A 26,961-nucleotide genomic window follows, 5' to 3' on the forward strand; every position below is an offset into this window, starting at 1 on the left:
AGCATGAGCATGGTTTATATTAAATAAATATTGCAGTTTAGGTGAATTTTTACGTCAAAATTTGAATTGTATTATCTGGATAGTAAAGTCTATGTTTAACAGTGATTGCAGAACAGTTTAAACAAAATTTTGTCGTTTCTCTTAAGCTTACTCTATGCTTTAAAACTATAAGTGTAATATATGTTTACAAAGAACAGCTGATTAAAAATTTGAAAATGACGTTAACATATGTTTGCTGCAATGCATTTCTTATGGGTATTTCTGTAACCAGTGGGGCGGAATCCTGAATCGGGAAAGGGAATGGGCATAGCTTATAAACCTTCTCCGTGGAAAAATACATATACGTACAAATTTCATCATGATCGGTCCAATAGTTCACGATTCCATAAAGGACAAACATACAAACATTCATTTTTATATATATAGATGAGTATTTCTCAAAGGGGTTAATTGATCTACAGAAAACCTACCCGTGGTCAAGTGATTGAATGTTTTTAAGAAAAGTGGTGAACGTTTTATGGATTATACGTTTCAAACTGTTTTAAACATTTTCTCGCTAAGAAATTTCTCGACATTTATAGAATAATGAATATTTCTCAAAGGGTTTAATTGATCTGCAGAAACCAACCCGTGGTCAAGTGATTGAATGTTTTTATGAAAAAGTGTGAACGTTTTATAAATTATAACGTTTTAAAAATTTTCTCGCTAAGAAATTTCTCGACATTTATAGAACAATGAGTATTTTCTCAAAGGGGTTAATTGATCTACAGAACCTACCCGTGGTCAAGTGATTGAATGTTTTTAAGAAAAGTGTGAACGTTTTATGGATTATACGTTTCAAACTGTTTTAAACATTTTCTCGCTAAGAAATTTCTCGACATTTATAGAATAATGAATATTTCTCAAAGGGTTTAATTGATCTGCAGAAACCAACCCGTGGTCAAGTGATTGAATGTTTTTATGAAAAGTGTGAACGTTTTATAAATTATACGTTTTAAACATTTTCTCGCTAAGAAATTTCTCGACATTTATAGAATAATGAATATTTCTCAAAGGGGTTAATTGACCTGCAGAACCTACCCATGGTCAAGTGATTGAATGTTTTTATGAAAAGTGTGAACGTTTTATGGATTATACGTTTTAAACATTTTCTCGCTAAGAAATTTCTCGACATTTATAGAATAATGAATATTTCTCAAAGGGGTTAATTGACCTGCAGAACCTACCGTGGTCAAGTGATTGAATGTTTTTATGAAAAGTGTGAACGTTTTATGGATTATACGTTTTAAACATTTTCTCGCTAAGAAATTTCTCGACATTTATAGAACAATGAGTATTTCTCAAAGGGGTTAATTGATCTGCAGAAAGCAACCCGTGGTCAAGTGATTGAATGTTTTTAAGAAAAGTATGAACGTTTTATGGATTACACGTTTCAAAAAAATAACTTATAGTTCTAATTTCAGATTTTGATTATGTTTCATAACCAAACTAAAACTGAATTCTTTGTTTAGGTCCACCTAAGGAAGAAATCGTATTGCATATCTCTAAACGTAATGTTACTGTTTTTTGTATCACTGAATAATGGCAAATGTCCGGAAAAAAAATCCAGTTTTTTTCATAAATCTGACTGTGGGTGACAATTATCTGATAGCAAAATCTTGAATAATGTATCATTACATGGATGTTTAAGAATGAAAAAAATTTGTGAATGAGGGTATTAAAAGATTTATCCACTAGTGCAGAAAATTTATTGTGAGCTTAATGGAGGAGACCATGTAAGAAATAACATGTACGTCTAAATTAAACTGCATATAAGTTTTTAATTATTTTTAATTATTAAATATTTACCATTCTTCTATCTTTTGCTTTCTGAATAAGCCTCATGCATTGTAACATTTTAAGAGAGTTTGTTCCAACAAGTTTTCTCGCCATCAAAATAAATTTGTCCACAAGGAGGAGTGAAAACTCATAGCACATAGAGGGTTATGTATCACTTTTCTCCATAATGGAGAAAAATAGCTTATAGTCTAATTGAGTTGAATAAGTCTAAGTTAGTCTGTACTTAATTTTGATACAGAATATTGAATTGCTTGTAATAAGCCCATTATCAGCTCTTTTCCTGTTTGCTGCAAACATAAACTGTCCCAATTTATGGGTTTGTAATATAATCATGTAAATATGTAATTATGTCCAAACATGTAATAAATGTTTTATAAAGATAACTGTGTCTTATTACCTCTGTTAACTCTTACAACATTACTCATACGTAGAACATTATGAGCAACTAATTATGACAATGAGTTAAAGTTTATCTTCAGATAGTTTTTGATGTGATGCATGGAAACCATATGACACCGTATCATCTGACAGTGTCTATTGTTTGTGTATTCAAATATCACTTCAAGAATTCAATATCTATGTATCAGCCATTTATATTCTTTTATGTACTGAAGTTATCATTAATTTAGAAAATTATTTATATAATGATGGGCTTAGCAAATAGCAATGTATACCAAGGGATGTGAATTTGTCTTTCCAACAATAGAAACTTTGTCAGATAATAGAAGTAACTTAGACTTGGGACTCACAGCAAAAGAGATCATCCTGCAGAATGTTTAGGGATATATCATACATCTGTTACAATAAAACAATTTATTGTTTGAGTAAAAGTTTTATGTACATGTTATTTGTATAAAAAGGAGTTTATAATTTAAACATATTAAATATAATTATTTATGTAGGCTACATGTACAATTATCACTAAACTGGTTTTACATTTAAATTATGCCAAAATAAACACTGACTGTGGAGGCAGTCCTCAGATGCAGTCCAACTTGACACAAGTGAGATTTACAACTAGGAAGTATGTTTTCAGTGTAACGTTTGTTATGTAATATGCAATATTTTGGTATAATCATCATACTATTTTGTATGCCCTCAAGTGGAAATTATTAAAATTCTAATATTTTATTTGGTAAAAAAGCTTTTTTTAAAGACAGACCAAATTTTAAAACAAAAAAGCATAAATATCTTAACAGTTTTATTTTTGTAATACGTTTGTTTCTTCTTTACTTCATAATTTACTTTCTATGATAAGACAATCTGTAATACAACCATTGTCGGAATCCTATCTACATAGCAGTTTTGCTGCCTGATTGCAAAACAAATGTTTTGACCTCATTGGTTATCATCACCGTCATAGGGCTAATCATCAAGATTCATGTTCTCAAGTCTGTCAAAAAGTATTTTGAAAAGTAAGAAAAAAGTAAACACCAATACATAAGTTGTAATAAAACTGATATGTTTGCTGCACTTAAAAATACTTTCTACCATGGGAAGAGGAAAGACTTCAGCTAATCTAATCTAGAAGCCCATTCTCATACTCAAGTAATCTCTTCGTTTAAAACAGATTGTGTCTCATCATGGTGTTTTAGTTATTAGGATTTAGCCTTCTCAAAATTACAGTGCATAATTTTCTATTATTAATTAATTTTTAATTAATTATGTTATTTATTTTTGTTATGAAAAAAATTTCTTAACACCACTTTATCAAAGAACACATCTAGAAATATCAACAGACAAACAGAAATATGTAACGTTTTTAACTCCTTAGTTCTTTTTGTACTTTAAACTGTGTTGTTTTACTGAATATTTTGCTCTTAAAAAAAAATATTCTTAGAGTTTAGATATTTACTTGTTTATGCAAAAAAATTACTTTTAGTGTCTTTAAATTTGTATTGTCTATTATACGTCACTAAGTCATTTTCTCTATCTGTGTTTGTGTCATTATCATGTAAACAAAGCCAATAGTCAATTAGTGTGTCAGCTATTGCCTTGTTACAATGAATGCTAGAACTACTTTGTGCGAACCATAAAATACTCCAGGACAGTTGACATACAACAACACGTGGTAGCTGTCTGTACTGTGCAACTACAGCGAACTCACCATGGTGCAAACACTCATGACAGAGGACCAAGGAAGTGCTAACATCTAGCAGAAAACACCAGAACTACTTGCGCGACTTGGTTGTCATAGAAATCCTTCTTGCACAATATTAGGGCAGAGAACAGAATAGTAGCACACTTTTATACAATCGCTATGAACTTAATATTACTTCAAAAAATCGTGAAGGGTTTAAATTCACATGCATAACAACACACTAGATGCAAGGTAATAAATTTTATTTTGACATGTTACAACACATATTATTTTATACACAATTAATTTACAATAATTTTAAAACATAGATAAAATTTCATAGTTTATCTTATGTTTTTAAAAACAAAATTTATTTATCACGTCTTATTTACATTTATTTGGAGAATTTAATAAATCCACAAGTAATGTTTTTAACAGAAAACATAATAATGTGGATAATTTAGAAACTAATTGATTAATATTTGATGAATTAATCTTCATGTTATGTCACCCCATTGGTATACTATGATGAGAGTGAACCGCAGGTAATAACAGTACCACAATGACGAAACAGTCTCACCACGAAACATTGGCAGAGTGGATATATCCAGACCCTTTAGAGGAGAATTTAAACGGAGCACCAGGTGCCACTCTGAAATAATCTAGCCTTCCCCAGAGCTCTGCCTGGGTCGACATGTTAGAACCCTTGCTGCTCATGGAAGCAGAAGAAAGAACAAACCAAACTGAATTGCCCTTAAACACTTGAAGTTGAGAAACAACAGAACCAGTACTATCAGTACAGGTTCAGGATCTAAGTGGATCGAGTCTCATTGAACACTGGAGGTTCCGGCGAGATCTTGTGATGCTTACACAAGATCTAAGATAGATATGGACTATGCAGAGAAGCAGGAGCTTTTGAGAAGTCTATATCTTAATACTCTCCAGACTTTCGTGCTGAGGTGACTCAGAAGCTGGGCGGGCTGAGGGTCAAGAAACCTAGTCACATCATGGCTCAGTGAAGAGTGTCCATTATAATCAGGCTCCTGCAAGTGGGGTAAAGCATGGGACCCAGCCAAATGGTGAAGGGGTCAAAAGAAAAAAGACAGAAGGAGACAGACAGAACCCCAAGCACTGAAGTACGCGGCTTGGTTTTGCCCTTGAATGAGGCACTGAGAAAGAAGGCTACGGTGAGGCTCAAGTTCTTGCAGTGGACAAGAAAAAAGGCAAAGAACTCACAAAAATGGCAATTGAAATCGAAGGTTTTCCAGAGGCGAAGCAGAGGGAAGTCATCGAGGATACACTCATGGATGTAGTCCGACCAATTGACAATGGGTGGATTCTTTACAGGTGGTTATCTTGAAAAAGGGGCACTGGTTATCTCTTGCATCAATAATGCTGCCAAAACATAGCTGGAGCCATTGTTGGGAAGTTCTGACCAATTGGTGAAAAGGTTAAGCTTATTACTGGACTGAGAGAGGACTTTATAAAGACTATGAGTTCAGTAATTTATGTATCAGTTTTGGAGTTGTCTACAGTTTTCATCATATCGTACAAAATCTCTTTCAAGGTACTCTTCAATAGTGATTTTGTAGTAGCCACTTCTTTACTTCACTCTTGAAACTATTTACTTTTCACTTAATGAGATCTTATGGTAAGTGGTTCAACAGCTTTATTCCCATGTATGTGGGCTTCTTTTCAAACAGAGCTAGCCTGTGCACATGAAGTTAAAAGTTTGCTGCACCTTGAGTGTTGTAGTGATGGATGCTGGAAACCTCTGGGTAGTCTGCTCATGAACATATGTTACTGCCTCCTGAATATACAGAGCTACAACCGTTATTAAGGACAGGCAACAGCTCTCTCTTGGTTTCAAGCCAATAAGTGCCTTCACTGCCCTCTTCTGGATCACTAAGATGTGATGTAAGTTGCCTGTTGAAGATTTTCCGACACTAAGAGAACATAGTGGAGATGAGTTTCAAACAGTCCATGGTACGCTGTTTTAGTAATATTTTTTGTTAGTCTTGTTATAAGATACATCCCAGTATTCAGTTTTCTACATAGATTCTCAATATGCTGTGTCCAGCTTAGGTCTTTATTATCACTCCCAAGTATTTTGGCTCTGTTGCCACCTTAACACTAGGTAAGTAAGCTGTTTGTTCCTTTATACTGCCCATTATGATTTGCTGAGTCTTAGCTTCATCAACTACCAGGTTGTTATATTGGCAATACTGAACAGCAATGTTCATCGCAATGTATGATTGAATCTTTAGTTGTTCTAGAGATTTTTCACACAGAAGCAAGACTGCATTAATTGGTATACATAAAGGTTGTGGCAAATTCGTCCAGATACTTAGGGAGATCATAAAAAAGGTGTGAAAAGTACAGTCGCTAGGACAGATCCCTGTGGAACATCCCTTAGAATTTTTTGGACTTTATTTTGTTGAGTATGTTTAATTTCAACCATCTGCTCTCTATTCGTCAAGTAGATCCTAAACCATTGCGTTGTCTTGCATGCCCAAGAGGGTAGTTTTCAAGAGTGGTTCAAAGTCAAGAGTGCAAAGGCTTTTGCTTTGCCTTCTATTTGGTCATTGATGTATTCCATGAAGCTAATCAGAGTCATCATCAAACTCAGTTTTGCTTAATAGAAATGAAGCTCCATACAAACTTTAAAGTCATAAATCAGTTAATTTTTTATATATCTAGCGGACAGACAGAAATTAAATTTTTTCCTGTCCTTTGATAGGGTTTTCTAACGCTCGGTCAATTAAATAAGTGAAAAAATCCGCTGGAAACAGTGTTCACTCTCCCTAGATCTGCCACTGTTATTATTTTGTTGTTGGGTTATTTTGTTTTAAGAAAGAATAAATTAATATACTCCATCAAGTCTTGTATTGTTAGAGATTCTTTCTTTTACTGAAATATGTTTTGAAATTAAGGCGTTGGTGTGAATTAAAAATTCAAAATAATATAAAGTGTAAAATATGCCATCTTCACGTATGTGCTGTTTTGATAAGCACATCAATTAATTTCCAATTACTTTGCAAAGTAAATATTTTCTATTTGTTGTGAAACCAAGTACAGTTAGATGTTAAAAAATTTTACAATTTCCTTATAACAATGATTTGAAAGTTTTAAACTAAAATGTAATCTAAAAACACTCTCAGTGATTAAATAAGGTATCTGGTAAACTGAGAGGTAAACGCAGATCTCAAATGGAGTGTAAACAGATGACTTGCCATAGATCTTGAATGGAGTGTAAACAGATGACTTGCAGAGTGTTCACATGAAGCCTCATTTATAGATTTATGATGATGACAGCTGACCTTGAGTTTGGACAAAGAGAGAAAACCCTACTAGGGCCTTGGAGAATGGTCAGTTGTAGACAAATTTGTATTTGGACTGTAATAGAATATATGTTTTAAAACAACTGTAATATGTTTTTAAAACGTATTATAATTGATTATTTGAAAATTACAACTAATTATACTAATACGTAAATGTAAAAGTTTAGAGGTTTGTATTTTTGTTCTTTCATCATGCAAAAACTATTGCTCCAATTGAGTTGAAATTTTGTATAAACTTAGTTTAAGACATAAGAGATCACACCTCCTTCTTGGATGTAAGAGATCATGTAAAGCTAATTGGTCATGCTTACTTTTTTATTATTTGCTATTTTCCTTTAGTAGGAAATCTTCTCAAAAACAACCTGCGATTAGTTTAACAAACTGCGTCTCAGAATATACAACTTTAATTATCTACAAATAAAACTGTGTTAATAAAAAACATATTACAAGTAATGTATAATTTGTTGTAAAATTTAGATAACACAGGAAATCGTGCATTCATGCATAAGCAAATTGTGTTGTGTGTTTTTTTAAGCATATAAATAAAAGAATTGTATTTTAAAATGTGTTTTTTTAATTGTATGTGTCTAATTAGAGAAAAATGTACAAAACGGAACTTGTATTTATTATAAGTGAGTTATTATGATAGTATTCTTAAATGTAAATGTTAGTTTCAGAAAATATTGCTGAATTGGGTGCAGGGGACAGCAAAATTGTATTTATTTAAAAAATAAAGTGAGTAAAAGATTTACAAATTTCAAAGTCTTGTGTAGAAATATACGGGAAGACAAAATATGAGTTTCCAAGCTAGAGTTATTGTTGATCATAATATTACTACGGAATATTGAAGATTGTGTGGCATATTAAACACTAGAATAACATATAAGCTATACAGTATATTATCATTTCAATGTTATTGTCTTGCTAAATGACATTCAAACATCCCATTTAAATGCATGGAGATGTAAAAACATAGAGATCAAACTGACACATTTGTTTATATAAGCATTATACATTTTGGAAGTATAGTATCATTTCTTATTTCAACCCAATAATTTTATTCTGCTCAGCGTTTGACTTGATAAGAAAATTAAAGAATCTATTCTAAATACACTTTTAAATGCAGATTTAATTGGTATACTTGATAGTACTGTGCTGCAAAAGCAAAGGCAAGATTTACTACATAACGTCACAATTATTATTCAAACTTGTAATACATTGGTAATATAATTTAAACTCTGTCATAAAGCCAAACTAAATAAACTAAAATGTGTATGTGTACATGCAGATACTCAAAAATAGTTTCCTTTTCTTTAACATTGTGGAACGACATATTAACAGCTGCATATAGAAATATGACATTTTAGCTGGCCACAAATATTTACTTGACAAACTTCTTTCTAAAATTCTTTATTCGTGCTGAAATGATTAAATACAAAATAATGTATTGAGCATGTTAAGGGGACAAGTTCATACAGTATTTATCTAGGCACTAATATCTTACGTACGATAATTGAAATTTTTAAGTGGTTATAAATTATACTTTCTGTAAACCCCAGTATATTTAAATGTACCTTTAAAAATGTTAAATAGGTATAAAATCCAAAAGATGAATATAATTCAGTTGCTGCAAACTTTTTACGCATCATATTTCCAAGTTTATACACAAAATTGAGAGCCCATTCATTTTTTATTGTTTGTGCTGTGTTATAATGGAAAATTGGACAATATTGCATGTTATTTAACTACGTATTAAGCCAATTGAGACAATGTTTGAACTTTACAGAATATTTTGAAAAATGTCATTTAAGAATAATAAAACATTAACACACGTCACAAACTAATTCCGTTGCTTTTATTTTGTATTTCATGTAACCATGCATTTAGTATTAAAGGATCTACTTGGTAGGAATTGATCTTTATTCAGTTTTGGTAAAAAAGAAGAAAATCATAATAAAAAAATGTCATTGCCAACAAATATATTTAGTTTTTCAAAACATTTTGTATTTTGAACATTTTGGTTCCTATGTGTAAAATTTGTTATTTTTCAGTAAACCCATAAAGTATAACAAGGAAGTTTTTGACCATAAACAAAGATCTAGCCAGTACTCAAATTTTTAATTGTTTCAATTACTTTTTAAGTAAATGATTATTATTATTGAAATAATTCCGTATTACTGATATGTACTAATGCTGAAAGATCGTTCTCAACCCAGATATGGATCAAGAACTTTTTAAGGAACAAAATGAGGTTTTACTTTCTGTCTACTTTGGGAAAATATCATCTATCCTGACCCCCCCCCCAAAATTGTTTTCCTGGCTACCTTATTGGCCACAAATACTATATAATATTTTTATATAAATTTTACCTAGTAAAAATGCTTATAAGGTGTATTTGTCTTACTCAACTTGTTAGAATTTAATACTGCAAGTAGGTGAAAAATAAAATAAGCTACATCAGTTATAACTAAAATCATAACAATTAGAGTAAAAGCTGTAATTCTGATAATTTTTATTGCTAATTCATGTGTAACTGAGGTTTTAAACGTCAGCTAAACAAATGGGTTCCTGAAATTTAAACTTACATATGGACTGACAGCAAATTATCATAACTGGATGTCCTTGAGAGTGGATGTGGAGAGAGAGAGAGAGAGAGAGAGAGAGAGAGAGAGAGAGAGAGAGAGATAGAGAGGGTTTAATGATGACGTCTGCTGGACCTGTGAATTATCCACTCATAGCCAGCTTCTGTTAGTAGAAGTGCGCAGTAAAATATTGTTCAGTGTGTTATCAGCTGATTCTTTTTAGGTAATTTAATTTTACTGCAACTATTTTATCTATACATTAACTTTGTAAACAATCAGGAAAATAATTAATTTTGAAACAGTCTACTGTAGTAAACAGTTTTTACTTGTTTAATATGTTCCAGCTATTGAAATGTTATAATGTACAGAAAGTAAATTATTGTGTTAAATAATTTTCATGAAAACAATAAAATTAATAATGCAGTATCATTTAAATAATATTAAATTTATTGATGGTTTGTATAATAATTAGGAGAAAACCTTTTTTTAAATAAATTTACTAAACAATATTATAACCTTGGTTTTGAAAATAGTTGTACTGTTGTTTGATTTTGAAAGTAATATGTTTATACAATCTAGTTAAATAGCCATGTATTTTATATGTGTTTAACGTTTTTAGCTACAGTATTTAAAAAATATACAGAATTGAGTAAATAATTGAATTGAGGAAATACTCAACTGTATTTTATAGTTTTTTAGACTCAGGGATTTATAATTAATTCAACAGGACAGAGCAGCATTTAATTATTTTTAATAAACAAGTATGATTTGCTTTGAACAAGAACAATAATTTATAAATTGTTGAGTGAGTAACTTTTACCATCCTTTATTTAAGGTTATAACCAAACATATGATAAAAAATGTATTTGGGAATGACAGAATAAAACAAAGAAAACTTGGTAATCTACTTGGTTTGTGAACCACAGTATGCAGGAAGTAATAGATAACTGAATGTGATAAGAGTGTTAACAAAGCTGAAACTATTATTTCGGAATATTATTTAAAAATTTAAAGCTCTTATACAAATTATTTGTATGGATGTATAGTTAAATTCATAATACTATCATCAGTTACTTATGGGACTAGTTTGAATGGAATTCACAATAATTATCAACAAATACACTACAATACTGAGTTAAAATATTACATCACAATTTAAATTTGTATTATTTAAAAGAATAAAAAACGGATAAGCTTTATTGTCATTAAATACATGAGGGCGCAATAGACATTCTCAGAAAAACAGTAAACACATGCTATACAACTAATGAAAACTATATTACAGTTAACAAAGTTAAAACAGATACAATAATAAAAAAAAAACACAAAGTTTACAGTTAAAACATTAAGGTACTTGTGTCACAGGCTAAGAATTCATTGACTGAGTATAAAGGAGTTTTAAAAAGCCAATTTAAAAGAACAATTTTAAATTTACTGAGGCTTGTCCATACTCTACCAGGTAACTTATTGAAAAGTTAAACCTCTGTTACAGCAGTGGCTTTTTTAACTTCTCAAGTTTTAGTGGAATAAAATTTAACATATGTTACAATAATATTTGGTCCTTGTGTTAAAGTTATGGATATTGTGATGCATCTCATACCCATTTCGATTTTCGTCCACTTTGACAAAAAAAATAATATATATATTCTCTTAGAGCAGTTTTAAAAGAAAACTACAATTATTTACTGTACAATATTTCGTTGTAATTGCAGCTTTCTCAAGTACACTATATAAACATACACTGAATGACATAAAATACAAAAGAAGAAATACCTGATAACAAACAAACAAAAGTTTTTTTAATCTCATTTAAGCCTCAGCGTCAGCTAATCCGGCTTCGAAGTGCTTTGGTTTTTACTTTAAAAGTACAAAGTACATGATTGGACCTCCCTGGGATTTGAACCAGTGATCTTTCGGTTAGAGAGCTGAGACTATAACCATTAGTCTACAGAGGACATAGCAATCTTTCTAAATGCAAATAACAATTTTCACACTCAAACAAGTTTTGATTAGTTGTTGATTTAAAAAAATAATAACATAATATAATTTTGAATTAAGGTAAATTTATAGATCAGAATCTAAGGAAAAAAACAATAAGTTAGCGAATGTTAAGTCCATATGGTTGTATTGATTTTAATATAAGTTGGTGTGCTAATTCATTATTCCTTAGATTCAAATCATTTCAACAGCTATTTTCAATAGGTTTAATTTTGCTTATATCTTTGACTTTACAGCAATCCTCAAAGCTTTTGTTATGGTGAATAGCGTGTAAGGCTACTGGTTTTTTTGTCTTTGCGATTAATAGAAAAACGGTGACCGGTCATTCTTACCCGCAAAGAATTTGAGGTTTGCCCAATGTAGTCCTTGGGACAAAACTTACAAGTTAGCTGGTAAATTGAATTGTTGGAGGTACCATCCAATTTACCAGCTATTGGATAAGTTTTCTTAGTGACTCTACTTTGGAATTGATCGGTCCTATCCATAATTTTACAAATACCACAATGTGGTTTATTACATGGTTCAGAGCCAAGTGTATATACAGTATACACAAGATTCTCTACCCTTCATATTCTTGATCAACCTGAAAGCTTGCTTTTACTATAGGGAAACTCTTTGTGGTCCATTACTATTGTACCGTACCACAGGATTATTCCATGTGACAGAAGTGAGTGAAAAATTGCAAAATATGATGTTAATAATGTATCTCTATTTACACATAAACTTAACCCATAAGTTAGTAACCCTAGATAACTTTGTACATAAACTACTTGTGTGAGTATCCCAACTAAGCCTGTCATCCAAATGAACCTCTAACTGAGTTACTTCTATTTGCCACAGCAGAGCTTAAAATAAAATAGTAGTGTCTGTTTTATTAGCGTTTATATTTAAATAATATGCAGTAAACCTATAAAAAGTGATCTTATAACATTACTCTGCACAATATCTAAGCTAATTAAATCTTTCCCAAAATTTAGTAATGTGGTATCATCTGCATATAAGACAGAATACAGGGTACAGTAAATGCAAAATAATTTACAGTTGTAACATATGAAAAAGGCCAAAGGATAGAGCCTTGAGGGCCAATTTGAACGGTTTTAAACTCTGATACATGAGAACCTTGAGCAAACCATTTGCCTCTTATTATTTAGATAGGAGGTCATTAAGTTAAACTCTTCTCCTTGAATACCATAACAATAAAGATTTATTAAATGCAAATCATGAAATATAGGTACTGTCAAATGCTTTAGACAGGTAAATTAAAGTGGCAGATAATGTTTCCTTGTTTTCGATGCTTCTCAAGATTTTTTTAATGACCAATTTAACTGCAAAGCAAAAACTGCTCTTTTCAAAGACGTTTTCTCTCAACAAAGTAATTGTGCAATTGCTCTTTTATACAACATTCAAAAACCTTACTAAATATAGGTACTAGTGAAATCGGATGATAACTAGAATACTTACTTACTCTTACTCTTACTCCCAGGGCCATTTATATCGGAGGTGATATTTAGCCGCACCAACAAAGCTCCTCCATCTTGAACGGTCCTCCGCATCTTCCTCTGAAGCGCCCACCTTCTCCATATCAGCCTTCACCTGGTTCCACCATCTCACTTTCGGTCTCCCACGGGGTCGTCTTCCTTCTGGGTTACCGTACATTACCCTCCTCAGTTTGCATTTCTCTTCTCTTCTCAAAACATGGCCTGCCCAACGGAGTCTTCTGCACTTTATTTCTCCTATTACATCCGTACTATTGTAGAGCTCCCTGATTTCTCTATTATGTTTTCTTCTCCATACCCCTTGTTCATATGATGGCCCATAAATTTTACGTAAAATTCTATTCTCGAAAACTAGAAGCTTTTTCTCATCCTTCTTTTTAGCCTCCACGTTTCGGATCCGTACAACAGCACTGGACATATAATTGTTTTGTATATTCTAGTTTTAGTTTTGTGAGAGAGAGATTTGGTTGAAAGTATCCTATTGCATGCATATGCACATCTATTTGCTGAGTTGATCCTATTTTGTATCTCGTATCTAACTAGAATCGTAGATAACTAGAATAGTATGATTTATCTCCTTTTTTTTAAATTTTTAAAACTTTATCAACTTTAAGAATATTTCGAAAAAAACATCCAGATTAAGAATTGAGTTAAAAGAAACACTCCTTAGCTATTTTGGTGGAGGGTACTTTTTTACATCTTCACTTTATGATGAACTCGATTTAGAGACACATTGGAGCACATCAATTAAACATATCTGCTTCCGATGAAAAATGTTATTTCAATATTATTTACATTAGATGTGTATGTATTCAAAAATTAGATAGCAGAGTTATTACAATATTCACAACATTAGTTACTCCGTGTGTGATTGTGGAATTAATAACAATATAATAAGTCTGTGTGGAAATTGACTTAACCCTCAATCTGTCTATGATATGAAACCATAGACTCTCCTACGGATTTTCATTAACACTATCATCCGAGGTGTCTGTCGATTTACTTTTGCTTGTTTTCTTTGCTGTTGGAACAATTATTCTTCCATTAAAGCCCCAGCGAATCCGAGTTTCAACGGTAACCACGTTACAATTAGCTTTGTCCTGTAATAGATTGGATGGCTACTGCTTGTTTTCTTTTCCCATATCTGCTTCAAATGCAAGTAGCTGAGCCCTTCCTTTCTCCCTTTGCAATGTTTGTATTTAACCTTCAGCATCAAGTTTGCTAATTATGAATGCATCATTCAAAGCTTTCACTTTATTGTTGAGTTTTTTTTAATGATTGATATTGTAGCTTGAGCATATTTTCCAGTTATTGCTGAGACTTTTTTATATTCATCCAAGGTATTCTGATTTAGCAAGATTAAGTTTACTGCCATAGTGAAGTAGATTCAGTTTATTCTTTGATATGAAGGTTCCTGATTTTTTAATTTACAATGTGTTATGAAAGGATTTCAGTTTTATTTTTGGATTCTTTTAATCTGTCTTCTAATTCTGAGTGAGATGAGCTATAATTAATTTTAAAATCATGAATTCCATTCTTTAGCAGACTATGTTTATTTAGAAGGAGACTACCAGCTTCAGCAGTAAGAGTTAAGAGTCTCTAAATCTTGCTCTTCATTTGTTGACAGCTTTATAATTTTTTCTTTTAGAGTATTTTCTTTGATTTTTTAAGGCAAATGTTGTTGGTCATGTAGCAGTTTTTTGTGCTTCTACCAGAGCACTTTGAAAGGCAGGAATTTAAATTTTGTCATTAGAAGTTTCAAATAATTGAAAGTTTTCAAAAGGTGTGCTGTATTTTTCAGTACAAGTAGTAGTTTTTTGTGCCATAAAAAACAATGTGGTAACTTAAACGCATTTTAAGGTTTTCAATTTTATCGATGAATGCTGGCCATGGTGACAGACCCTTCATTTTAGCAAAAGTGGTTTTATTTATTTTAAACATTTTGTTTAAATTTTTACAACAGTAGATTGTGGATAAAAATATATCTTAGGGACAGATTGGTGTTATATTGGTTGTGGGAAATTATAGCAGAGAGCAGTGTAAGAGAGATTTATCAGGTTGTTGTAGAGAGATACAGTTACACAGACACAGCTGTCGACTCTGCTGATGCTGACTGAACACTACAGTACAATAAATTGGAATTGAAAATAGGATTTTGTACTTTACGCAATGTGTTGAGTGGTATATTTAATTTTTTTTATAGTTGAGTGTAATGTAGTAAAGCTTTGTTGCACAACTTTGATTTTGTGTTAATGAAGTCTGTTATTTTATTGATTTCAGATGCAGAAGTAACGTCACAGATATGGCTGTGACCACTGGCTCTATATTTGTGGATGTTCTAATAGCTGTCATTCCTGCTCTATACCTAGTGTACTGGTACATCACAAACAATAACGACTACTGGGACAAAAGAGGTGTACCTAATGTCAAAAAAGGACTGTTATGGGGCACCTTCCTAGGCAAACAGTCGCAAGCAGATGCAGTTTTAGAGATTTACAAACAGTTCCCTGATGAAAAGTACGCAGGACTCTTTCAATTCAAAAGACCTGTTCTTATGGTGAGAGACCCAGTCTTAATTAACAAGGTTCTAGTGAAAGATTTCACTTACTTTCAAGACAGAGGAGGACCTATAGTTAAGAAAGATATCTTCTCCAAAACTCTATTTGGGTTAAGGGGACAAGTATGGCGGGCACTGAGATACAAGTTGACACCTACCTTCACAACAGGCAAATTGAGAGGAATGTTTGAACAAATTTCAAAAAGTGGAGATAACATGGTTGATAAACTCAAGGAGCATTTGTCCACAAAGGAAATGGCGAGAGGTGTAGATCCCAAAAACTTCCTATTTGAATTCACCTTAGATGTAATTGCAAGCTGCGCTTTTGGTTTGCAGTTTCAACCAAACAGTCCTGACTTCAACAAGTTCAAGTCGATTGTTGAAAAGATGTTTAAGTTCTCCCCTTTGCGGTTTATAAGATTTGGTTTTGTAACTATAGCACCAAAGATATCTGACTTCCTTAACATTAGCATGTCGTCCAGTGAGGCTGCAGAATATTTTACCAACCTGACAAAAGCCACAATTAAATATCGTAAGGAAAACAATGTCCAAAGGAACGACTACTTCCAAATGCTGTTATCACTCAAGGAGCAAGAAGAGAGTGGGAAAGACATGTCCCATGTGGTACCCGCTCATGTTACTGAGGATGATGCAGTCATTGACCAGATGCATTACACTCAGGAGGATGACCAGTCCATAGATACACCTGAGAAATGTAAGTTGTACATAGCTATAACTGAACAATTCCAGTGTTTTAAGTGGAAAGCATATACTAAAAGTTATAAAGAATAGAATAATTGTTGTCACACACATCATTAGTCCACCCCTATTAATTTTTAATAAAAAAGTAAACTATGAAGATATATTCTAAAAGAATGACATAACTTTTTAATATGTTTAAAGTTTTGAGAAATGATTCCTCTTTTAAGAGCACCTAAAACTTTCAAATGCCAACTATGTCTTGGTGATGATGTATAAAAGCAAAGCATTTGGCATAAATAAGATATTTTTGTTTGTATGTTTTCAAGACATTCAGAAAAATCAAACTTATAATTGGACACACTAAACAATGATAATTCTGAAACATTCTGAGAGAAATTAACAATAGATCATTGATGCACAGAAGTTTTGAGAAAATTTAATCATCCATTAAGAATTTCTAACCTCCAAAAGAGATTTGCACCATCCAGTTTGAAAACCAGATAAATAACTTTGTTTATCTAGCACTGGTAACACTGGTTTTTATAACACCCCACTAAATTTATATGTTCACGCCATACATACAAATCTATATGTAAACCACTTACAAAAAGACACTGGGCGATTTTAGTTCACGCAGGGTGGGGTAAATACCCCTTCACTGCTGTGATGCTGCCCTCTCCCAGTATCCCCACCAATGCTCGACACTCGCACACTTGCTGTATCCACTGACTTGGCCACTGCCACTTAGCGGCTAACCTCACACCAAAACGCAGGCTCCCTGGATAAGGCTAAGGCTACATTAGTCTGTTCAATTAATATTTTACCCTTGTATAGGCCTACAAACAAAAATACAATATACTTATAGAATTTGTAAGTAGCTGTAGTGCAAATAAAATGGTGTTAGTGCGACACGACCTACACAGCTGATAAAACAGACAAGGAGATGCTTGCCACACTCCCCATCACTGAAGGTGGGCCCCTCCTGCATGTGGCTACTCAGATATTTGCTTCTGTGCAGAATTTTTGCGAGCGGTTTATCTATATTTACTTTTTTACCTATATTATTTTTCAATTACATAGTGGTTATACTGTTGGAAATAAATGAAATAACACTGTTCTTTTGATTACGTGGAACTTATATATATATATATTCTGTTTGTTAAAAGTCCCGGCGGAGCAAGTACTTTTTGTGATTTGATGTTTATTGAAAAAATTAAATAAGGCTATTGCCATTTATACAAATTTAATTAATGCAAATTTATATTCTGTATTGTTGAAGAAACTTTATGTAGTTCCAAAAATTTTATTAAATAGATTAAATTAAATTTAATGTTCTAATAGTGTTCTCAGAAGAAGCACTCACTTCAAACACTGTCATCTTCCTCTCTGCTGGTTCGGAGACAGTGGCTCGCACTATTGGCTTTACTCTGTTTGAGATATCCAGGCACCCAGATATTCAACAGAAGCTTCAACAGGAAGTGGACTCTGTTTTGTCCAGGCACAAGGACTGGTCATACGACGCACTCAAGGACATGACGTACCTGGACGAGGTCATACAAGGTCAGTCCAATCATTCACCACTTGTATTATCTGGTGTTTGTTTTTCTTCAACTGATACAATATTTGTCCAATAGAGTCACAAAGGATCTACAACCTCCTGCCCATGCTGATGAGAGAGTGTGTCCGACCCTACAAGGTACCTGATTCGGATCTCATTATAGAGAAGGGAACGCTGATTCTCATTCCTGTTACTGGTCTACACAAGGACCCTCAATACTACCCCGAGCCTTGCCAGTTTAATCCAGACAGATTCAAGGGTAACAACTTCAAGCCAAGCTCTACATTCTTACCCTTTGGCGATGGACCAAGGATTTGTATTGGTAAAACATATTGAAATTAATTCTAAAAACTAAAACATAGTTACAATTAAATTTTTGAGGCTTTGAGCTTCTTAATTGACTTGTAAAATCCAATCCAACTTGTAATAACTTAAAGTTAATTCTGATTCAGCGATAAATAATTTAGGTTTCCGCACCTGGTAATCCATCCAATTTATGAAATATGTTTTGGATTGACTGGGTTTTTTGTGTGTTTGAATTGATAAGGGTATTTTGAAATACAATATTTTGATTACTTCATATGCTCCATCTGAAAAGCAATATCAACAATAGAAGAACAAAAATTGGTTTGTATGAAACACTTGACTATAATTTAAATTTCTTGAATAAGGTATATTTTTTACTTAGGAAATGCTACACAATATTATTATATTTAGAATATTTTTATATGTTCTGTCTATCAAATTCATACTATACTTGTAATCATTAAAATGATAATTACAGTCCGGTAAAATGTTCAGCAAAGAATTTCTGCTTCTTAAAAAAATTAAATCAGTAAATTATTTTGAAGTAAAACTCAGCGGCTTTTACCAAAACAATAATTGTAATTGTAGTTCAACAATAAGTACAATTTGGCCAGTACTGTTTGCGTGAGTGGGGTGCCATTAGTAAATGCCCTTGATTCACACTCACTGTACTCTTCATGACATATTGTCCTGCGTTATTATTACACAAGTGGTTAGTGGTCAGCTGTTAGTGTCAGAGTACAATTACAATATATTATCAAAGACGACTAAAGTAATTCTCCAAAACTTAATTGGGTTTATCATTCACCAATAATCTCAAAAGCTTTTGAGAAAATAATATGTATAGATATTTGAAAAAAATATAATATTTTGTTCCCTCATCAATTTGGGTTTAGGTCTAACCTAAATATAACGTATGCATACACTTCTCCTTATTAAATTAGAAAATAATGATGGCTTTTGAGTTATCATTTTTAATGGTTTAGGTCATATTTGCAAGGTTGCATTCAGTATGTTGAAACAGAACAAAATGGATGTACTTATTAGTTATATTTCTCAATTATAAAATCTGGAGTGCCTCAGGGCTCTGTGCTTTGTACTCTTTTATTTCTACTTTTCATGAATGATCTTTCTCAAAGTCTGAATACAACTGAGACCATCCATTATCAAGCAATTTATCTCATCACAGATGATAAAAACCTTATTTTAAATACTAAATCCTTAAACCGTGTTGTTGATTTGTTTTACAATACTACTAATAAATTTACAACATGGTTTAATTCAAATGAACAAGTTTTTTTAAATTGTCAAAAACACATAATGAAATTTAAAACTGTACTTCATTGAAATTATCCAATAGATATCTCCATAAATAGCCGTACACTAAACAATGTTTCTTCAAATAAGGTTGTAGGTGTTAATTTTAATTCAAATTTAAAATAGGAGACTCATATTTCAAAACTCAGCTAGCAATTTAATTCTGCGTTATATGCCTAGAGGTCCCTCTCAACATTTGCAGACAGAAATATCCTCAAGCTGGCTTAGTGGTATTTAGACTGTTATGGCATTATATCAAGAGGGTACACACTACCTCTTGCAATTTCCGAAAAATTTTTCTGTATCAGGAGAGGGCTTTGAGGCTTGTATGGGCCATTGGGCAGAGTGACAGTTATAGAGAACTGTTCTGATCAAGTGGTACCTTTACATAGGATAATTTAATCAGATAATTAAAAAATACCAGGGTACGTCATGCTGCGCAGAGACCGTGACCCTAAGAGACGGGGGCACTCAGAAGTACAGATGGGTGGAGGAGTGACCTTGTACATTAAAGAGGGTATTGTTTTTGACTAGTAAACGCTCAGTGAGAGTGTAGACCCTGGTTTTGAGTCGCTCTCTGTTGTCTTGAGGGTGACGGGGCTTAGGCTTGGCATTTGTGTAGTTTACAGGCCTCCCTGTGTAAGGTACACCTCACTTTCAGCTTTGTTTCACTCTATTTTTGTTGACCTTGCGATTGAAGTGGACTCAGTTGTATTGTTAGGAGATACAAAAGTCAACTTACTCTCAAAATCGTCTAATGATGCGATCTACTTATGCCGACTCTTGAAAGAATCAAACGCAATACAGCTGATAACAGAGCCTACAAGAGTTACAGACACCTCTACTACCTTGTTAGACCACATCATAGTGGACAGGTCTGTGGAGGTTGAGAGGACTGGCGTTATTGATGCAACTAGAATCAAGGACCACAGAGGGGTGAAGATAACGGACCACAGGCTTATTTATTGTATTATAATATGTAAGAAGGAGAAAAAAGGCCAAAGTTTGTTACTTACAGAGATTACTCAATGTTCGATGCTGATAGAGCTGTTGAAAACATTTCTGATATTGATTGGGGAGTAGGAATGCAAGTCCAAGGGGTTAATAACATTGAGAATTTCATCACGACTCATATTAGAGAAGTCTTTGATGAGCAAGCCTCAGTTGTTTGCAAACGAATCACAAAGAAGAAAGCCCCTTGGAGAAATAAAAGTATAGATAGATTGGTAAAGACAAAAAATAAATTGCGAAGAGAATACTGGAAAACCATGGCTAGTACCGATTGGGAGAAGTACAAGAGAATACAAAATGAGCTGAACTGTATGGTGTGGAGGGCAAAGAAAGATTTTTTGAATCATAAACTGACTTCTAATAAAGACCCTAAAGATTTCTGGAACTGTTTAAAGTAGTGTGATATGGTTAAGAACAAAGCTGACTTCTTACCAAGCCATTTAAATGTAAATGAGATCAATAAATACTTTGTTGAAATGGGTAGTCATAACAAAGCTAGTCAAGCCGGTATACATTCTTTCAAAGAGATAGAAAGAAACCATTCAATAAGTAAGTTCTGTTTCTCAGCTGTAACAACAGAAGATGTAAAATCAGCAATGAATGACATCAAGTCTAGAGCAATAGGCAGTGATCAAATATCAATTCAAATGATAAAAGCCGTGAGTCCGTACGCCCTGTGAGCTATTACACATTTCATTAATGAATCTCTTGCCAGCGGAGTATTTCCCCAGGGCTGGAAAACAAGTATAGTTCGCCTTATCCCAAAGGTCGCTGCCCCAAAAAGTGTGTCCATCAATTAAGGCCCATTTCAATATTGCCAGCAGCTTCAAAGATTTTAGAAAAAATCGTCACACGCCAAATAGAAAATTTTCTGAAGGAAGAGAATATCTTGCCAAAAATGCAATCAGGTTTCCGAAAAGGCCACAGCACTTGTACTGCCCTGGTAAATCTTTTCATTGATCTATTAGACGCAAAAGATAAAGGGAACTTCAGCATGCTGGTAATGCTAGACTTCTCCCAAGCATTTGACTCCATTGATTATTCAATGCTGATGGCTAAGATGCACTTCTACGGATTTGACGAAGAGGCAATCAAATGGGTGAGATCGTATCTAGAAGACAGAGATCAGATCACAAGGCTAGCGAGTGAGACATCTACCCCTCTGATCAAAACGCGGGGTGTACCTCAGGGTAGTTGTCTTGGACCTTTGCTGTTCAATTTGTACACATCTGACTTTCCCAGTTGTGTGCAAAGCTGCACAGCTCATTTATACGCTGATGATTGTCAGTTGCATTTGTCGTATGAACCTGGCTCTGCTGAAGAGTCCATAGCAAACATCAATTCTGACCTTTCAAACATCTGTACATGGTCAGTAAACAATGGTCTCCAGTTGAACATAGGCAAGTGCTCTGTCATTCATGTAGCCCCACACAATGTGGTGCAGGCCCTCAGTGACAGAGATGTGGTGGTCAGAATCGGTGGTGAGGGCTTGGCTGTGAGCGACAAGGTGAAAACCCTCGGCATCGTTCTTGATAATGACCTCACATTCTCTGATCATGTCACTGACACTATCCAACGTGCTTAGGGCAGGTTGAGGGGCCTGTATAGATTTAGGAATTTACTATCGGAGTCTGCGAAGCTACAGGTCATGCGGTTTGTGAATTTCTCTGTTTTTTACTGCTGCTATCCTGCCTATGGAAACAGTATCTCGAGGGAGGACATTGGAAGGATTCAAAGATTGCAAAACTCAGCCGTCCGTTTTGTATTCTGTCTAAAAAGGTTTGACCATGTGTCCTCTCATCGAGATGCGGCCAATATGTTGTGTATGGAACAGGTATGCAGAATAATTACAGTCTGCATGATCTACAAGGCCTTAACATTCAGGGAACCTCTTTATCTCTGTGAAAAACTTGTGCAAAGACAGGAGGTCTCGCAACGTAGCAGTCGCCAGGACAACCACCTTCACTTCCCTAGAGTGAGGCTGGAAGTCGGTTAGGAGGAGCATTTCCTACTTTGGGCCCAAATTGTACAATGACCTACCAGGTAGCTTGAAGAGCACACAGTAACTGTCTAGTTTTAGATCTAAATTAAAGGATTTTATGTAACTAGTGGTAAGTGACTGTTGCGTATTTTAAGCTCACCAATTTAACTTTAGATTTATTATAGGTTGAATTAGAATAGCTAACCTTAGTATAAGTTCTTAGTGTTAAGTTTGACTTGAGTTGCTCTGTAAAGCAGTTTGTACTGAGAGACGCTCTAAATAAAAGGCATTTTTATTTATTTATTTACATTACAAGTTTACTAATTTACCACATGTTAACTTAAGTGTTTAATAAAAATTGTAATTTCTTTTCTATGCTAGAAAATCCATATAATACCGGGCAAAGAAATTATATTGGCTTAGAAAGATTCAGGTATTCACTCGCTCAAAATGTATTATTTTACTATGTACCGAAACTAAAAAACTCTTTACAAATTCAACTTAAATCAATCAATAGTAATAAATGTTTTAAAATCAGTTTAAGAGCCTACTTAGTAAGAAGGGCATTCTACAATCTACAAGGGGCCTTGGAGTAGTGATGTTTGGGGCCAGCAGGCCCAGTTAATTCTATTTATTAATTCTAGAGTATAATAATTATTGTAATACGATAGTATTATTGTAATTGTATAGTAATACGATATCTTAATATATTGTTATGAAAATAATGTGTTGCAATTTTATAAAATATCTCCAGTTTGTCTGACATGAACAGAAAACTGTAAAGTTCTATGGTGTAAAATAAATTACTGTAACTATTCCATAATTTAACTTAATTTTTAGGTTATAAAGGTTTACTATTATTTTTATCAAGTTACAATATATTTAACCAATTGGAATGCTACGATAAGAGCAAGCTGCTGGTAACAGCAATATCATTATCAAATTCTGACTAAAAAGTATCGTCATTTGACAAGGTAGTTAGTTGTACTCTTGTCTGCCATGCAGCAGCACAAACCTTTGCACAGTGAAACCTTAGTATTGTTTATACAGGGGTATTTAAATATACAGACAAACTTCAGGAGGTTGTTCCTGGGGTCAAAAACAAACCAAAAAGTTCTTATAAATGTATGTCCTAAAATGCATCGTTTTGTATATGTTTATGACATTACAATTTTTTTCTAAACAACCATTAAAGGTAGAAAGTTGAAATTTTCAACACATGCTAATCTAGTAAAGATCGTCAATTAAAAAAAAATTGAAGATCTTTAGTCAACAAAATTAAAAACGGCGGCTTGTTAAAATATTTGATGATGAATTTCTTAATAAATACTTCCTATATAAAAATGTACTGGAGTAAAAAAAATTATAAATTTTATTCTAAAACAAATGGTACCTCATTTATTGAAATCGTTCAAGAGATAAAAAAGTTGTGGCATTTTTTTAACCTAGTAACATATTTACAAGTTTCAGAAAATTAAAGTATTCTACAAGTGTTGAACAAAAATATCTCACCATCAAAAAGAGTTTTAAGTTGTCATTAACTAAGAAATAGAGAACAGCTTACCAGTACAACAGTTATTTCAAAACCTTAAGGATCACTTTGCAACATATGTTTTACATGTGTTACAGAAAACTATGCATTTTAGGACTTACATTTATAGGAACTTTTTGGTTTGTCTTTGACACCAGAAACAACCTCCTAAAGTTTGTCTGTGTATTTCAATTACACCCTGTATAGACCATTGCGAATAATAAAAATAAATTTATAGAAAAAAATGTTTTAAAGATGATATACTACAATTGTATTTTTTATAAGGGAATGTAATAGATGTATAGCAATAGCACATACATTTTTACTTTCTATAATGAATTTAAAATACTTAAAAGTATAATTGGACGAAGTTTTATAACTCTTATAGATGTTGCAAACCAGCCAAATCATAAAAACAACAATTCATGCTTGCTGAATGATCACAGAAAAGTAGTATTGCAATAGGTCAATCATCTTAACAATAGAATACAAACTTATTAGTGGACAGATAATAAACAAGTAGTATTGAAACAGGTCAATCATCTTAACAATAGAATACAAACTTATTAGTGGAAAGATAATAAACAAGTAGTATTGAAACAGGTCAATCATCTTAACAATAGAATACAAACTTATTAGTGGACAGATAATAAACAAGTAGTATTGAAACAGGTCAATCATCTTAACAATAGAATACAAACTTATTAGTGGAAAGATAATAAACAAGTAGTATTGAAACAGGTCAATCATCTTAACAATAGAATACAAACTTATTAGTGGACAGATAATAAACAAGTAGTATTGCAACAGGTCAATCATCTTAGCAATAGAATACAAACTTTTTAGTGAACAGATAATAAACAAAATACAGTGTCTTCAACAGCCCTACAATAACAATGACACTAATTCTCTGTTACAGCCATGAGATTTGCAGTGATGGAGGTGAAGGCTGGTGTGGCCAAAGTCATGTCTCAATACACAGTGGAACTCAGTGACAAAACTCAACTGCCTCTTCAGTATGAAGTTCGTTCATTTATGCCATCAGTTAAAAACGGAATTTTCCTTTCTTTTCAAAGGAGATCATTGAAACCAGAAGTGTCATAGTAGTTTAGTACAATGGTATTGTTACTCTATTGCTTAATTAACAACTTTTTTTTATTATGTGCTACACTATTAGTTACCATTACCTTTATATTCCTACTATATTTCACATATTCTATTTAGAAACATATGTAACGATTTTCAACAATTAAATTTATTTGAATCAGATACGGTTGCAAATTTAAAAATCATGTCACAGAGATGTTGTTACAAATTGGAGTTCAAGGATGCGAGACTTTCATTTACTTATATTGGGGACCGACCTAACCTTGACCCTCCCCCTCCCGTGATCGTCATATCACGGTCTTGTGTATGTAGTCTTACTTCCAGCGATGGTTTTGTGTGATACAACAATATTATCTCTTAACTCCTTCATCACACAACTAGTAATAGACACAACTATATCAGTTTTATGCCTAAAAAACATATTGACACGTAACAGTAACACTTTTTTTCAACATTTAGATAACATTAAACTTTTCAATACAACTCTACCCTACACACAGGCTGCTTGCCCATGTAGGCTAATTTCCATTGTAGACATAATATTTAGCTGTAACATATGGTCTTAATAACTCTTATTTAAATGATATCAATATTATCCAACTACTGTAATTAATTTAAACTGTTTCATTTAAATCGCTGCTTCGTAAGTATTGTAAAAGGGTAACATAATTTACAACTGTATGTATGTGTATATGCTCTTGGAAATAAATAATTTTTCTATTTCTATTTACCAAATAGCCAATATATTTTACCTTTAGTTTTTATTTTTCTTATATAAATTAATACAATTTCTATTCAACTATCAAAGTCTTAATCTTCACTTTTATGAAAAAGATTTTAGTAAAATAAAAGTAATGTACAGGTATATAGCATACATAATTCTAGTACTTAAACTACTGCTCGTCTTAATAATATTATTGCGATTATATAATATAAGAGAAACTACAATAAACCCAAAAATCTCAAGGTAACTGTAGGTTTGTGATTTAGTTAAACAACTGTAATGGGCTTTGCTGATTAGAAAATAATGCCAGGAAAGTATTAGTAAAAAAATAAAACTATTATAAATATATAACTCTTGGGACTTACATGAAAGTATAACAAGTGACTGACATGTCCAAATTTGTTCAAAGAAACATCTGTTATAGCTATAACTCCAGTAGCACTTTCAAAGCACATACCACCAAGCTTGCACTTGATAAGCAGACGTGATAGTCAGGAGAGCCAGGTCAGGGTTGAACAGCAGATGATCATCTGCCCCCACTGAACTCATAATTAGCCTTGAATATCACCCAGATCATAGAAACAGTTCCCATTGTCATGGGGCAACATGATTCTTTGATTGAGCATTCATCTTCTTATATTTCAAATAGTTTTGTATCATTCCAACACTTAAAGTATTCTTAGTTTAAAATTTATTGGAATTAATATTCAATCTAATGGAAAACGGGAAAATCACATAAACTTGTGTTAGCAAGGGTATATTTGTACTTAGGATACTGAAAGATAGGGTAGGCACAGATACCTTACTATGTGTTTATTATGCATACATTCA

At 32.8% G+C, this 26,961-nt stretch overlaps 1 protein-coding gene across 1 annotated transcript; it reads left to right on the forward strand.

Moving 5' to 3' along the window:
• The first annotated feature begins 9,976 nt into the window (after positions 1 to 9,976).
• Positions 9,977 to 25,467, forward strand: LOC124365725 (probable cytochrome P450 6d5). The gene is made up of 5 exons (XM_046821709.1): positions 9,977 to 10,065; positions 15,617 to 16,608; positions 17,937 to 18,155; positions 18,230 to 18,475; positions 25,219 to 25,467. The coding sequence occupies exons 2-5, from the start codon at positions 15,639 to 15,641 to the stop codon at positions 25,401 to 25,403; spliced, it is 1,620 nt and encodes a 539-aa protein (XP_046677665.1). The 5' UTR covers positions 9,977 to 10,065; positions 15,617 to 15,638; the 3' UTR covers positions 25,404 to 25,467.
• The last annotated feature ends 1,494 nt before the right edge of the window (positions 25,468 to 26,961 follow it).

The sequence above is a fragment of the Homalodisca vitripennis genome, chromosome 7 (genome assembly GCF_021130785.1).
Source record: "Homalodisca vitripennis isolate AUS2020 chromosome 7, UT_GWSS_2.1, whole genome shotgun sequence".
NCBI classification, from domain to species: domain Eukaryota; kingdom Metazoa; phylum Arthropoda; class Insecta; order Hemiptera; family Cicadellidae; genus Homalodisca; species Homalodisca vitripennis.

Bases quoted from the DNA above. Each gene is read 5' to 3' on its own strand.
- LOC124365725 (XM_046821709.1), top strand. From the start codon at position 15,639: ATGGCTGTGACCACTGGCTCTATATTTGTGGATGTTCTAATAGCTGTC. The intron at 16,609-17,936 runs GTAAGTTGTACA...ATGTTCTAATAG, and splicing joins CATAGATACACCTGAGAAAT to TGTTCTCAGAAGAAGCACTC. The intron at 18,156-18,229 runs GTCAGTCCAATC...TTTGTCCAATAG, and splicing joins CCTGGACGAGGTCATACAAG to AGTCACAAAGGATCTACAAC.